Source organism: Rhipicephalus microplus, chromosome 2, assembly GCF_043290135.1.
Source record: "Rhipicephalus microplus isolate Deutch F79 chromosome 2, USDA_Rmic, whole genome shotgun sequence".
Taxonomy (NCBI): domain Eukaryota; kingdom Metazoa; phylum Arthropoda; class Arachnida; order Ixodida; family Ixodidae; genus Rhipicephalus; species Rhipicephalus microplus.
Window position 1 is genome coordinate 259,197,379 of NC_134701.1, and position 16,575 is coordinate 259,213,953.

At 47.2% G+C, this 16,575-nt stretch overlaps 1 protein-coding gene across 2 annotated transcripts in view; it reads left to right on the plus strand.

The window, feature by feature from the left end:
• Positions 1-572: 572 nt before the first annotated feature.
• LOC119170059 (ankyrin repeat and LEM domain-containing protein 2) overlaps positions 573-16,575 on the plus strand; it is a 72,020-nt gene continuing 56,017 nt past the window's right edge. The window contains exons 1-5 of one of the 2 annotated variants that reach the window (XM_037421085.2): positions 573-709; positions 1,121-1,360; positions 2,836-3,000; positions 6,704-6,870; positions 8,930-9,118. In XM_037421085.2, coding sequence (XP_037276982.2) covers positions 1,180-1,360; positions 2,836-3,000; positions 6,704-6,870; positions 8,930-9,118 — 702 coding nt within the window. In that variant the 5' untranslated portion in view covers positions 573-709; positions 1,121-1,179. The remainder of the gene's footprint in view (positions 710-1,120; positions 1,361-2,835; positions 3,001-6,703; positions 6,871-8,929; positions 9,119-16,575) is intronic. The other variant, XM_037421086.2, reaches the window with a different exon arrangement.

Genomic DNA, 16,575 nt, shown 5'->3' on the forward strand with positions numbered 1-16,575 from the left:
TTGTTAGAGCTTTTAGGTCGTTTGTCCTTTCCTCAACTGCCCGTAGCCGTCTGCTAAACAGCGGGAGTGCCGTGTTGTGGCCTGACCTTGTTTTTTACTAATCTAAGTTTTATGTCCAGATTATGCTAGCGGTCCACGCACGATTGCATTGAGCACTAACGACTCAGAACTTCGTGCAAGCTGTTCCACGCTAGCAGGCCAACTTCACTTTTGGCCAACTGCATTTCCGATGGAGGCGGAAATGTTGTAGGCCCGTGTGCTCAGATTTGAGTGCACGTTAAAGAACCCCAGGTGGTCGAAATTTCCGGAGCCCTCCACTACGGCGTCTGTCATAATCATATGGTGGTTTTGGGACGTTAAACCCAACATATCAATCTTTTGGCCAACTGCAATTTAACTGCTGCCTTTCCGACGTGCACGTAATAAAGCCAAACAAGCTTTCTTTCAAAACACTTCAATTAATTATGCAATATGCCGAAAGGTTTTTAAACTATTCTATTTCAAATTATTATTTTTCACACGTTGGTTGCGTTTAGTAGATGCAATAATGCGGCCTGGCTGAACGGTACCTGGCCATATTGGCAAGTGCGAGCAAGCGAGCAGGCTGTCGCGCGGGGTTGTGCTTTCGTTGCACTAGATTCAGCGACTGACTCGAATAATTACGAAGGTCTAGCTGTCGGCCTATCCTTGCATGTAATGTCTGCAAAAGGTTAGTACGAAAAACTTAGTCACTACTTCGCTGAGCGTCACCTTGTCCGCGCTCTTGCGGGCAGTTTCTTGCGCGGAACAAATTTCGGTAGACTGGTTTTTCACGCTGCCGAGTTAACCTGCGGAGCGTTGCAATGCTCGAAATACACCAACACCGTTTTCCTGCGGAGCGCAATTGGCAACGTGCTAAGGCGTGACAGTTGCATCATTTACGATAGCGAGACTTTTTGAGCGAACGTGTACGTACGGTGAAAGGTGAAGTTTATTTTAGGCGACTGATGGACGTCGCACTTCGCTGCAGCGCCGCGACAGAAAGTCAACCATTCGCGTGATTTTTTTTCTTAAGAACTTTACGCGATTTGAATGCTTTCATTTCACGCACGACAACCCCACCTGCGGCCTTGTCGTACAGAGAACGCGTCTCTTTCGAGGATGGCGGCTGCAGTGCCTTAAAAGTGCTACAAGCTCGCCATGGTGTTCGCAATGGGTACTACCAAGGAAGACGAAGCCGGAGGCAGTTTGACAGACAATGGAGCGGCCACCGTTGCTTCTCCCGACACGGCGTCTAAGCTGTCGTCGAGGGATGCAGGCGCACCGGTGGCGTACTTCGGCGTAGCCTTGGGAGCAGGGATGATTCCCTGCGATGACGATGGTGAGTAGAGTGCGCGCTTTCATCGTTTTGGTGCTAGTTCCTGACCATCCACCTGCTCTTAAGTTAATAGATGCAACAATTTAGCGGTCGTCCGCCTCGGTGGATCAGTGGCTAGGGCGCTCGGCTGCTCATCTGAAGGTCGCGGGTTCGATGCCGGTCGCATTTCGATGCACCGTGCAATGTCAGTGCACGTTAAAGAACACCAGATGGTCGAAATTTCCGGAGCCTTGCACAACGGAGTCTTCTTATAAGCATATCGTTGTTTTTGGACGTAAAATCCCACTTACTATTGTTATTTTTATTGATAATAATATTAACAGGTTAGCAGTCTAGAACACTGTCACGTAGCACCCAAGTGCTTAGCACGTCATGGGTCCGTCTTGTCATACTTCTTTGTCACGTCACATGGTCATGCAGTGGTCACTACAGGCGCCAAGCGAGGCTCACCATGTTGAAAACTGGAGCAAAGTAGCAAGGTTGAACAATGTAAGCTACAGAAATAACGAGGAATGAATCGCAATAATTCACCGACGATTGCGAGAAAAGCTTTCGAAGCATGCAGCCGTTAGCCACACTGCAGAAGAGAAAGCGCCACCGCCTCGGCAAGGGTGCGACTGTCGAGGGAACCCGTGCTACGCACTTCCTCAAGTTTTGCGCTCGTGGAGTTGCATTAAGTGCAGGATTTAAAACTGCGCCAAGACCTACACAAGAACTACATTAGCGCAGGATTCAGGACTGCATTAGGACCTACACCAGGATGAAATTGGCGCAAGTTTTTTCTACTGACTGTTGCCGAGGGGCATGGGCGTCCGGAAAGTGGGCCAGGAAGGGCCACCTGCCCCTTCTGGAGTGTTGGATTGTTTTCCTTGCAGTAGCAACAAGCACAGCTTGATTAGCACACTCATTTCCCGTGTACCCATTTGATACAGCCTTTAGAATTGCCAGCCAACTTTTCATGCTACACTAATTTTTCTGGTAATGTCGCAGCAGTAAAAGAAAAGCTGCGCTGGGGAAGTCTCCTCCCACTCCTTTGCAAAAAGTGGATGCCCTTGCCGGAGGATACATGTTCGCACTGTTTACATATATAAATCTTTAGAAAAAGAAGTTCTTGCTGTTATGGCTGAACAGTTCCGAGATAAATTTTGAGGAAAGTTTGCATTTCGTTGCTGGGATAGTTTAATGTAACATTTCCTCCTTGCTGCATCTCTTTCTTTCTCAAGATTCATCTTTTCTTTTCCATGTATTATATGACCAAAATATCCTTCTAAAGAAATTTAACACCTCATCAATGAAACTGCTCTTTGTTTTAATAATGGTAATAGACATACTAATTGCCTTTTTTTTTTTGCAATGCAATCATGCCACGTAATTTACTTTGAATTTGTCGGCCAAATCACAAACCATACAGCAATCTTTGTTTTTACTGCGAATAAAATTCTGAAGTTATATTTCAGCACTTGATTCGTTTCATGCAGAGTTGCCGTTGGTTTTTGTGGACCGCACCCTGGCATTGCGCTGCGTAAAGAAGTACCGTGGAGCTCGGTTTAAGTCTTTTGGCTCCAGGGAGGAAGCGGCAGCTTTCAGCCTTACACCAGCAGTGGCAGTTGTGGAAAGCACGGATGTGCCAGACTCCACAACCGGTAAGTAGTACAGTTTCATAGTCTTCACGTGGTGAATTTATGAAATTTGAGGATGTATATGGTAGATGTCATTAAAACGAAGTCATGATGTGCATGAATATAGTACTATGACAGTAAAAAGGAAGCAATACCGCTTTACTCATTACTGAACAAGATCTTGCCCAGGTGATGCTCTCGTTGGCCCAAAAGTAAACGGAGGAACACTCGGTTGATACAAGTGGGTTTGCCCTACACAATCCAGAAAGATACAAGAAACGAAAGTGTTATTGTTTCCTGGCATTTACCATCAATATATTATTCCTTGTGATGCCAGTAATTCGTTCTTGTGGTGTCATGTGGGTTAAGTTTCAGATTGCTCCTAATATAATGGGTATTAGCTGCAAATTGTCACATTACTCTGCCTTGGCTAGCAATCAGGCACCTGTTCTGCCTTGCCTAGCATAACTATCATGTGCGATCAATCGATTTCATTTCACTTTGTGCATCTCTGACTGCGTCAGTGGATTCTGTGTAGCCGAAAAACATGAATACCTGATGGGCTTAATGCTTAGTGCTTCCGTTGCCCACGTATTTTACGAAGAAATACGTGGTGGCGTGGAGATGGTCGGGAATGGTCGGGAAAACAAGAAACTGCTCTCTTTGAACTTTGGAGGGCCGGTGAACAGGTTCAGACCTTTTTTTTTTTTACCCCCCTCCCCCCGAACAAGTTCATCAATTTGAACAGTAGACCACCGTGACCACAGTATTCTAATATTACAGTGCCGTGCATTATGCAGACCCCCCATTTGAAATAACGATTCTTGCGTTTGACCGATCCCCCTTATACACACAATGAGGCAACCATGTCCATGGGCAACCTGATGAGTCACTGGGCTCATCAGGTTGCCCATGGACATGGTTGCCTTTGCCCTTCGAAATGGCATATTGGCCTTGCAATGATGCAATGAGCCCTTGCAATGAGCCATGCAGTCTGCATTTCTATTTTCCTGTGCTGTCCTCTGCTGTTTTGTAGAGCCCGAGACCTGCGAGAAAAGTGGTATTGCCATAACGAAAGCCTTAGAGATAAAGAGGTGTCTTGCTACTTTACCGCTAGGGCAGCGTGCTCTTCGCATCGTGCCACCTCCGCAAGCTGCAATGACATGTGCACATGTGGGGAAAGCCTTGCTCGGTCGTTGGCTGCACACAATGACGTATCATGTCACGTTGCCGAAGTAGGCGGAGTCATGACGAGGGGCTACGCCGTCCCCTTCTTATGGCGAAGAAGGGTGGAAAGGCCACACGAAAATTTGAAACCAGCTGAAATAAATGCTCTAAACCTTGTAACTGTCTTATTATAGAGTATATTTGCAAAATTCTTGGGGCAGCATGTTCACACAGCAAAATCGCACGTATTTCTCTTTATTAAAATTTTTGGAGTAGCGCAGTATGTGGAATTTCCTGTTCTACTGATTGTGTCTGAGTGTGCACCCTTATTCAGTCAAAAGATGAAACAATTTTTGGACCTTGCGGTTGTTTACTGGAACTTTAAAAAGGATGGTGCCACCGCGTTTCAAGGGTACGAAAAGCCTGCTGTAGGCTTCTTTTTTACACAAGGACAGTCAGCACGAAGTAATCACAGCAACATTTAGAATATCATATTTCAATAAGCTTCTAATGTGAGCCTAAATGCTCATTCTCGCGATTGAGACTCATTGCTAGTGCAACTGACTCAAATGCCACTGTGTAGGAAGTGTAGCGATTTCGGTGACATCAGGCCATATTCAAATGATGCGCTATGAGAGGTGACACCTCAGCTCCACTGCACCAAGCAAGCAAACAGAGCATCAGTTGCGAGCCTTCACTAACTTCTTTCTCAGCCTGTTGTTGAAGTAGCCAGATAGACCTTATGCAAAGTTAGCAGCACTGTCTAGTAGACACTGTAGCAATCGCCAGCTTCATCTTAGATATGTCATGTGGAGCAGACGACATAGTGCTTGAACGCATGGAGTATGTTCTTGTGTAGCATAAGCGAAACTCCTTCTTTATAACCATTAAAAGTGGGCTGTAGCATGTGCAGCTTGCACTGAAAACTTGTTTCAATATGTGCTTTGTTACCCAGCAAAAGTGCAATTGGTTTGATGGTGTCATGTTTTAATTTTTTTTGTTACGTTAATCTCGCGCTATTCAATTTATTGCCAGGATTTGTAACCCCAAGCAATCTCTATTTAGTTCCCCCCTTGTTTAAAACACATGGTGCTTCCCCACCAAGCTCTCTAATAGATAAATTTTATGGTGTTTGATGGTTTTAACAAGGAATTAAAAAAAAATAAAAAGGGGCAATACACTAGAGTTTGCGATGTTACCCCTGCCGTTTACACTCCGGCACAGATGAAGTAAGCAAAATTATTAGCACAATGTTCGACGTTACTTCAGAAGAGCTCGTGCAGAAGCTTTGTCCGTGTTGTTCTTCACCGCTGTCATGAACTTAGCAGCACCACCAATGCCATTTATGATCTTGCATCGCCGCGTTTGTGTTACGTCAGCAATAACTCATAACATGCCACTAAAATTACATTTTCACTTGTTGACTGTACTGCCACAGCGCAGAGCGCGGACTTCACGCCGAGCACGATGAGCTCCATTGAGCGCTAAGAGCTTTGTCGATCCACTTCATTAGGATAAGGAAATATTTAAGTGGAAGGATCAGAGTTGTATATCCATATGAATGAATAAAGACATTTCTCTTAATCTCAGTATGTTTACGTTTGCTTTCTTTATTGCACATCTCTCGACAGATACTAAACAGGTTGTGGCTGCCATTGTTCACATTGCGCAGTGTCGAATCGCCTTAATGCTTATGCAGGGCCAGTGTCAAAGGGAACTCAAACAGCGGCAAGCATTTGCAATGGCATAGTGTGCGCCGTCCAGTCACCATCGTGGACAGGCATGCATATGTGCCTGTCCACCCCTTTAATGTCCTCAGTTATACTCAGGCTGCGAGGGATGCCGTAGTAGAGAACGCCAGTGGATTTTGACCTCCTCATGTTCTTTTATGTGCCTTGGCACTGCATTATACAAGGTACTCTAGCATTTTCTCTTCCTCTGAATGAGATTGTCGCAGCTGGGTTCCAACTCGCGTCGTTTGTGTCAGCAGCTGAGCACTCGAACCACTGAGCCAATGTGGCGACCAAAATAACGCTCTGGGTTCTATCACTGGCTAATGGTGAACCTTGTCTAGAAAAGCTTCACTTCTGAGGAATAAGTGTGGGTTTAAATTGAATGCAAGGGCTGCTGCAAACTGGCCAATCCGGATAGGTGTATGGCTAAACTCCACCCATTTCTCCAGTGCACCAATTGCTCCACTATTTTGTGTGTAAATGGGGAGTGATAGGTGTGAGCTACATGCACACTTCTGTGGCAAAGAATAATTGCACGCGCTCTTTGCAAAAATAAAACTGCCCTGTATGAAAGCAGGCTTTATGAAAACACTTATTCAATTTCTTTTCCTTCCAACCTTTATTTCGTGGATCCTTTGGCCCTTATTCTGATTTTGTTCTTGCCTTCCTTGTGAGTGCCATTGTGAGTATATTCATCCAGTATGCTTGTGTAGAATTTATGGTAGAAATCATAGGCAGGACACGTAAGACTGTCCGAGCTCTCATGTTTCCACTTTCTTCCGTCAATGTCCTGCTGTGTCACAGATATGCACCTCTGCTTTTTCCAGCAGCACTTATTGGGGAGAAGAGCAGCAACTACAGAGCTCCGAAGAGTCAGGACTTGGTCCAGCTGCGCAAGGCTATCGAGGCTGGAGACGCCAACTTCTTCAAGCAAAGTGTCTGGTCCAATCCTCGCTACCTCGTCGGAAGCGGTGACACCCCGACCATCCTGCAGGTGTTGCTTTTGTTTTCACGTGCACCAGCTACACCCGTATCATTTATGGCCTTGCCGCTGTCAAGTCTGCTGAATTTGTTTGTTTAAAATGTGGACCATATGTGTGGTTTACATCTTGTGCTTAGATACACACTGTCAAGAGGCCCTTGAAAGAACTTGGGTTACTGAGAAGTTTCTTAAATTCAATATGCAACCTTTGTAATCTTCAGAAACACGAAAGCGGTTTTAGAACTGGAGGCTACAAGTCTTTCTCTCAGTGAACTTGATCTACAAAGTGGTCTGCCATCTTGATGTTAGATTACAAATCACTTGCAAAAAACTACAATCTCTAAAAATTCTAAAAAAGTATCTTCATTTAGCTATAAAGTTCATGAAAGTGCAGACTCAGAAATGGAAGCAAAAAAACGATAAGGTCATCAAACAGGTACTATGTACATCATGAGTTCTTGTCTACTTACCAGAGGCGTGTACGAGATGAAACTGTTGGGAAATAAATATATTTATCCTTGTTGATAACGCTCCCGTTGTGCCATATCCCATACCTTCACGAAGACTAACTGGCCCATTGAATTATTACTCCCACTATATATATATATATATATATATATATATATATGTTTGTATATATGTATATATATATGTTTGTATATATGTATACATAAATGTGTGTATATATGTATACATAAATGTGTGTATATATGTATACATAAATGTGTGTATATATAAGCTTATTATTGTTAATATACTTTTTTTCTTATTGAATTGTTGTCATTCATGCCTACTTTATTTCACTTACTTATTCGCTGTGTTTTTTTTTTTTGTTGTTTTACATTGCTTCCGTTATGTATATCCGCACTCCCCTCTGTAATGCCCTTGGGCCCTGAGGGTGCAATAAATAAATAAATAAATTGCACCGTTTATCCAGTATCCACCGACATTAGGAAGTCTACAAAGTAAAGCTCTCTGCTGCCGGGATGGTACTGTGTAGTGGACAGATAACTGCTGCAGCACTCCCTATGTGTGTACTTGAGAATGGTGTGCTTTTAGAACGCAGTGTTGCCCGATCTAAATAAGTCCATAAAGCGTACTGTTGCAAAATGCCAGTGTGGCGATTTCACTGGTCCCTTCGTCACTTCTCAGCCTGTTACTTTACAAATGATCTCAGTAAAAATGTTTCTGCACGCCTAATGCAGCGTCTGCTCTAAGCATTGCGTGAAACGTTGCCTCCGTTAGACGGCTGCAAAAACAAGATCGCAGCCACCGAGGGGATTTGCAAAGTGACTAGAGCTTCTCTCGCAGATTTTTACGCTCCTCCCAGCTTCTTCGTCCATCGCCACACCAGATAAGTAACGTAGTTCATTGATCGAGGAAATAATCACTCTCGGTGCTCAACACTGGAGACGAAGCAGCTGCACTGACGGTATAGCAGAAGCGGGCCAGGGATGTCACCGGCTCTCGTGGTCACGTGATAGTATTTGTTGACGAGCAGGCCGACTATGTCATGGGGCACACGAGTGCTCTTTAAAATTAAAACTGCCTCTGGTTGTAACATAGGAGCATATAAAGAAAAACATAGGAGCATATAAAGAAACATTTGTCTTGCACTGGGGGAAAATGATGAATTTCATTGCTGCGAATAACGAGTCCATAGCAACTGATTAAAAGCAAAGAAAAAAAAGCCGAGGTGCACGGAATTTCTGTCACGACTCCTTTATGTAAGACCCTTATCTCTTATGACAACGATGTACGATGAGCATTTCTTAATATGTGCATTATAAAAACAAGCAAGTAGAAAATGCAAACTTTTAGCATTGCAGTTGCGTTCCTAGCAGCTCACTATTCCGAGACATCTTGTGAATTGGTACCCGCTTTCACGACACTCATTTCTTACGCACTAGTTGAGGACATCTTATGCCTTGGCCAAAGGTGTGCTTAGGTTAGCTACCCACACCATTCGCAATTGCAACCAGTTCACTGCCACCAAAAGGGGTATTTGCTTTCATGTATGTTCAGATATTGTTCATTTGCTAAAAAAAAAAAAAAAATTCCGTATGTGCAGGAGGGCTACCGGTACAACGCACTGCATGTTGCCTGTGCCAAGCGGCAGCCCGTGCTGGTGCAATTACTGCTGGACACCCTGCAGGATCCACATTTCCTCGAGCTGCTCTACCCCGACGACAACCTCGACGTGAGAAATCGGCGCAAGGTGTTTCTCCTCGACCTGTACCTGAACACACCAGACAAAGGGGTGAGTGTACAACCGCTGTTAACAGCCAGTGTTTTTTTTTTATTCTTCAGAAAGCAGTGTTCTATCTGCGACAGCAAGTGTCATGTTTGCATGAAATTTGAAGGTCTGTCTGGAGAGAGAGAAAGAGAGAAAAAAAACTGCGAAGGCTATTCCACCTTGTTTAAATTGGTTACGAATGAGTTGTATAGATGGCTTTACTGACGTCACTGAAACTGCGATGTTGGAGCACCATCATGGTGGGACATGAAGCTGATAATTTCATGTTTGCTTTGTGAGTTAAACCTATGCAGCTCTCTTCGCTGTTTGTACGCAGAGGCCAAAAACATTTCAGTGGTGGTGTTGTCACATTGAAACGAGGTAATTTCTATGTGATTCAGGAGGCCTTGATGTTATCAAATCAGCCATGTTGGAGCCCCTGTATGCTAAGAGCTTGGGTTCATTGATTCACATGCAAGCTACCAACATACTACCCCAGCAAACTTGGGAAAGCTGCGGCGCCAAGAATCGTGCAGCTTGCTTGCAGCTTCTAAGCAGGGACAGTGTGAGCACTTGTTTGTTACACTTGCAAGATACTTTGTCTAGTACATGAAGTTGTGGGCTGAGGATCCATGTGTTCCAGCTTATACAGTACAGACCTCTTATAAGATAAGTCACAGGAGTCTCGAATATCTGCACTATAAGATTTACCGCATTACAGTCGAGCCTGCTTATAATGAACCTTAGCCTGACGAGGCATCCGTTCGCTGTATCCCGAAGTTTGTAGTAAATGAAACGCAGCTTTAAAAAAAGTTGCGAGTGAAAACAAAATTTTTTTTGCCAAGAAATTCCAGGATGCACGTGTTTCGAAGAGAAGCGATAAGGGCGGTATCGAGTTTATTTCAAACGGCAGCGTGCTCTTCGCCGAGGCCCGTGGCATAAGCTGCATGAGGCGCAGGCTCCAACGTTTACTCGTTCTCGCTATCCGATCCCTCCAAATCGCTCTTGTCGCGTGCTTAATTCACAATGCCCTAATCCGTGCACAGTTCCGCGGTGTCGGCATCATCGTCGGCCGTAATTAAACCATTGCAACTTATGTCCCACCCGCTCTACCAGGTCGGAGTCGACAACGTGCTACCACTGCCACAAATCGCCGCTGAAGTGGTCCTGTTCAGAAGCTTCAGGCTCAGCATCAAGCCCGACGTAGATGAAGTCGACCTCGCGAAAACAGTTTTGCGCGCATGTAGCCGTCACCGCCTTCCACGAAATAGTCACCATCTCCACAGCTGAATACCGGGAGGGCCAAAGCGGCAAGTTGGCTGCCAGGTGGTCAACAGCTATGAGCAAGCGCTCCGCAATGCGGCACTTAGCACGCGGATTACGCTCAAGCCAAGCGGTCACGCTTTCGATGTGTTGTTGAGCGGCATGAAAAAACGTGCTAGTTCTCCCATCGGTCATCCTGACCACACACGCACACCGAAAGCGAGCAAGACGCGCACACGCAACACACATGCCAGAACGTGTGGTACAGCTCTGGGCCCGTTTCAAGTCAGAAAACAAGACTTTTGAATTCGAGTCAGCGTAGCTGCTGCCATGGAGCGGTGGAGATGGTCGAAGGAGTTGTGTGAAGAGAGGAGAGCCGATTTGCGAGAGAAGATCAAGGAGTAGCGATAGAGTGAAGAGAGGGGAGGATACGGCGGGCGGGAAGGCAACCTCGAAAACCAAAACACGTGGGAAGGAGGCAGGTCGTGCAGCTTGCTTTAAAGGTCCGTGAAACAGGCAACTCGCGCGTAGAATGCGCGTGCAGAGGTCCAAGTACGGCCGCCTAGATCGGCGCGCGGGGCGTTAAAAGAATCGACGGCCGTGCTCAAACACTTGTGGTTCTTAGTCAGCTTCTTGGCCTGTGTCCTTTTGTTACAAGCTGCCACTCTAGCGTCGCCAGCGCGAAGTCGGCGACGGGAATGACAGCAGGTTGGTTCGTTCCGTACGCAAGCAGAGACAGTGAAGAGATCAGAGACGTGAGAAAACAAAACAACTTTACTCTAGTGATATATTGCAGCACACGGGATCTAATACAACACTTCATACAACTAACAAAATACATCAACACTTGATGCAACTAAAAAATACATATAAAAACAATCGATCAGCTTACGCGAGAGAACTATTACAAACTACACAAACTAACAACAATAGACTACGGAGGAGAAAGTTCGAAGATATAAACAGGTGAAGGCATACGTGTGATGACCGGCAGCGTTGCGTCCCCGACGATCGGATGCGAGAAGTCGAAGAGAGTTCTGGCACGACTGCGATGTCGGCGGTGTTGCAACGCTGGTGGCTCCGGGAGGCTAGTGCTTGCAGGTGACTTCGAGCAGGTTGAGCTAACTCGAGGCGAAGTCCCGATGTCTACGTTGCAGACGTTAATATCGCGTCACAACTAGACGAACGGCTAAGTTTAGGTGGCCAGCCGATACAGAGCCACACTAAAAACTTCTAGAAGAGATGCTTGTTGATCTGTTTCTACACCGTATTGGTCAGCGACTAGTCTGCCTAGCAGGGCAAACTCCTGCGTTTAAATCCCCCTCGTGTCTCCTCGCTCTCTTCCTTGGGGACTAGAGACCTCTACATGGGTCCAATCATGCACGTTTAATTGATGGAAACTCCGCCCCAAAAATATTTTGACCCCACCCCTTTTTAATTGGGAGAGGGCCCTCAACTAGCGAGAGTGACAACCTGTCGGGTTGTTGTCATACGGCTTGGCCACCAGAGCGTTTCCCACGCTTTTCCCCGTGGGAACGGTCAACCGTTTGGCTCTCAGCCGGTGCGTCTTGTAGTCTAATCCTTGTTCGGGGTATACCGCGGCCTTCTACGACCTTGCAGACACCGCCACAGTTACAAAAGGATTAACTGTCGGCGGCGACGTTCTAAGGAGAGCACCCCATTTTGCACTTATCGGTTCCCTTTCATGCGCCGCCGTTCTCACGGTCAGTGGGGGAGTACGGCGCCCGTTAATTGCCGTGACGCGGTGTCGCCAAAAATGGCCGTCCGTGACATTGCCCCCCACTTTCAGAATGTTACTCATAACATTTGTTCACACGGAGGGGAATTTTTAGACAACAAGAAACAAGACACCACCAATAAGGGAGACATGAGGACTGTCCCTCTCATACACAACATAAATAGGCAGAGCGCATCAAAGTAACCACAAAAGAAAAAAAACAAACAATTGTTAGAGTACCAGCTTCAGTTACACGCAAGAATACCAATGCGCCATACAAACAAGAAGAGGAAATAGCCGTGTACGGCAGCCATCAATACAGAATACACTGCACGAATGTATACTACGAAACAAAACGGAACAGGTGCGCTCCTTTACTGTAGGGCAATCTTTCAATGTGCATTACAACAAGCAAAACAACCAATGCACCAAGCAAAAAGAAAATAACTCAAAATACACTTCTTATACAATGAAATACGCGCATACAAACAGAAAACAACCGACGAAAGGAAAAAAAATAACATGCTCATAGACCGCAAGAACTATATCCGGCTCAAGTAATCGGCTCCCACGTTTTCGCTACCCTTAATATGCGTAATGGTGAACTGGTACTCTTGGAGTAGTAAACTCCATCGAAGTACTCGAGTGTTCAGCTGTTTTGCCCGTTGGATATAACTCAGAGGCTGGTGGTCTGTCTGGACACAAAAATGTACTCCATATAAGTATATGGAGAATTTCTGAATTCCCCATACCAACGCGAGACATTCGCGTTCGATGGTACTATAGGAAGCCTCCCGTGGAAGCAGCTTTCGGCTGGCATAAGCTGTGGGGTGGAGCTTGCCTTCGTGGGCCTGCATGAGCACGGCTCCGAGACTTGTGTCCGACGCGTCCGTTCGAAGTACGAATGGTTGATGCAAATCTGGTAGCCGTAGTATCGGCTCCGTCGAGACATGTTGTTTGAGACTTCGAAAAGCCTCCTCGTGGGCTGCTGTCCATTTCACCGAGTTAGCTTCGCCCTTCCGAGTTAAATCTGTAAGGGGAGCGCTGACTTCTGCGTAATTCGGGATAAATTCCCGATAGTACCCGGTCAAACCGAGGAAGGCGCGCACTTGTCGCTTGGTTGAAGGACGTGGTGCAGCTTCGATCTTGTCGAGTGTTTTCCCCAGTGGTTGCAATCTGCCCCTGCCAACTCGGTGTCCCTAGAAGTCGATTTCTTCTACACCAAGTTCGCATTTACTGGGGCGCACTGTAAGCCCGGCCCTCTGTATGCGCTCAAAAAGCAGTCCCAGAGACCTCAGGTGCTCTTCCCATGTCTCGGCGGCTACCAGTACATCATCGTAGTAGTGGTCCACACCGGGTATGCCTTCTGCAACCTTCCGCATCAACTTGGCAAATACAGCAGGCGCTGTCTTGATGCCGAATGGCATGAAGCGGAACTGATATAGTCCCGATGTCGTCGAGAAGGCCGTCTTCGCTTTGGACTCTTTGGTCAGCGGGATCTGCCAATAGCCCTTCACGAAGTCGAGCTTCGAGAAATACTTCTTCTTTCCCACTGTAGCAAACACCGCGTCAGTTCTTGTCATAGGTTCGGAGTCGGCCACCAGAACGTTGTTCAGGCGTCGAAAATCGATACACAGTCGATTTGTTCTGTCGGGTTTCTTTACCAAAATGACTGGCGAATTATAAGGTGACTCTGATTTCTCAATGATGCCGAGCTTCTCCATCTCCCGCACCTCTTTCTCTACACCTTCCCGCGTTGCAAAGGGAAGAGGGTATTGTTTCACGTGGACGGGGTTACTCGTGGTGAGTTCGAGGTTGCAGTGGACCCAGTCAGTTTTGCCCGGGACATCCGAGAAAATACGAGCGTGTTCCCTGACAATTCTTTGCAGCTGTCCGATCTGCTGAGCGTCCAGTTTGTCGGAGAGCTTCACGTCTTCTTCCCCTTCTAATTTCAGCCAGTCAGGGGTTGGAATATTCTCGTCCTCGCTCGATTCCACAACACCAAATGTCACGTTGCACACCTTGGTGGAGGGGCTGTCCCTCTCCTCGTATCTTTTTAGTAAGTTGGCGTGGAAGATTTTTCTGCCGCCTGCCGTGTCTACGACGTAGTCAGCGGGAAGTAAAATCAGTACCTTGTCTCCGGGGTTGAAACTCCGCTCCTTCGCCTTTCGATTGTACAGCTTCGTGTACCGTGCCCCGGCTTTTTCCAACTCCTCGTGTGCCAGGCGGCACGTTTCCTCCAAACGGTTCCGAAGGTCGAAGACATGCTGTTACGTCGTCTTAGCTTCTTCAGTCAAGTCGGCGTTCGTCCATAGCTCCTTCAGTATCGCCAAGGGTCCCCTCACATGGCGGCCGTAGAGAAGCTCGAAGGGTGAAAACCCCATACTGGCCTGCGGAACCTCCCTATAGGCAAAGAGGAGAGGTGCCAGGTAGCGGTCCCAATCTCTCGGTTTTTCGGCGCACATGCGCTTCAACATTAATTTTAAGGTGCCGTTGAATTTTTCCACCAAGCCATTCGCCATGGGGTGATATGGGGTGGTGTGGAGCTGGCGCACGGAAAGGAGCCGCGCTACTTCCTTCATCAGGTCCGATGTGAAGTTCGTGCCACGGTCGCTCAGTACCTCGCGGGGGACGCCAAATCGGGAGAACATCTCGACCAGGGCTTCGGCCACTCGCTCAGTTTCGATACTCGGGAGCGCCACTGCGTCTGGATACCGGGTGGCATAATCCATTAAAGTCAAAATGTATCGGTTTCCATGCGTTGAGGGCGGGTGAATTGGTCCCACTATATCGATCGCCACTCGCTTGAACGGGATGTCGATTATGGGTGCCCTCCCCAGTGGAACATGTGGTACACGGCCCTTTGGTACGGTGCGCTGACAAATGTCACATGAGGCGACGAACCTTTTTACGTCAGCTGTGATGCCTGGCCAAAAGAACTCCTCCGAGATCCGGTCCTTGGTTTTCTGCGTGCCCAAATGTCCTGCCATTATACCATCGTGTGCTGTTTTAAGCACAGCTTCTCGGTGGCAGTGCGGAACGACTAATTGGCGTACAAGCCGTCCGTTAGCCTCTGTGTACTGTCGGTACAGCAGTCCCTGTTCTTGTTTGTACTCGACGGTTCCCTTCTCATTTCGGCATGTTTGCTTCCTGCCGATCTTCTCAAAACACTGTTTGAGTGTCGCATCTCCCTTCTTCTCGCAGCCATAGTTATCTCTCGGCAATCTCGCCGTGGTCCCAGGCGTACGAAGCTTGGCAAATTTTTCCGGCTGTGCATGTGCTTGGGAACGGGTGATAGCTGCTGCCACAGGCTCTTTCCTCAACTCCTTTGTCGCGACAGGTTTTTCAGTCTCCTTTCTGGGATCATTAGGAGGTCTTATGCCATCGATATTGCCCAGAATGAGGTCATACAGTGGATCTTGCAGACATAGTGCTGTCAGATTGCCAGTAAAGTAGGGGGTGTCAACCTCAATCCGTGCTTCGGGCAGCATCCTCGCTGTTCCGTCAACCAAGTAGACGAGTCTGCTTGTACCTGTCAGCTCGTCTTCCTTCACCAACTTCCTCCGCAGGATTACTGTGTTGCACCCCGTATCCCGCAACACTGATATGTCTGTGCCTCGGAGGGTCCCTGTGGCCACTGGTAGGTTCTCGGCCAGATTTTTCGGCGGTGTCACCCTTACGGCGTTGACGACGGGGACTTTTTCGCCATTCCTAAGCTCGACATACCCGTCGCATATGGGATCCTCACGCGTTTCCCTTGGTGCATAGAGGCAGGATGCCTGGAGTGAGTTATTTGCTCCTGACCGGCAGTTGTTTGCCCTATGTCCTTTTTTCCCACACTTGAAGCAGACGATGGCTACATTAGTGGCAGGTCTGTTGCGACACAAGTGCGGTGGGTGATTCCCACGATTGCAAATATAGCACCGTGGTAGTGGTGAGTGGCTGTTGCCTCCATTTTTGGTATTTCCCCTTTTCGTCCGTTATGGGACCATCTTTCTTTGTTTTCGCTAGGCTCCACCCTGAGCTTCCAAAAACTGGTCTGCCAGCTCAAGCATGTCTTCCAGGGATTTCGCCCTCCTTTCTTTCAAATATAATGCCAGGTTCGAACCACATCCATGCAAAAACCTCTCTCTAATCAACAATGCTCGGAGGGACTCGAATTCTGTCGCAGTTTTGGACAGCTCAACCCATCTATCGAAGTAATGTCTTAAGCGAGCCGCGTACTGTGTTGCTGTTTCACCCCCTACTGGCCTCTCCTTATTAAACTTGTTTCGGAACCCATCCGCCGTGAAGCGAAAGCGCTTCAGGAGGGCGGTTTTAACCTTGGTGTAGTCCGCTGCATCTGCAAACACTTAGCGCCTCTCCTGTAAGACATGTCGAAAGCGCCGTCACCCATTGGCTTTCAGGCCACTTTTGCCCTCTGGCGATGCTCTCAAACCGGCGTATAAACGCATCCAAGTCGTCCCTTCCTTCGTCAAAG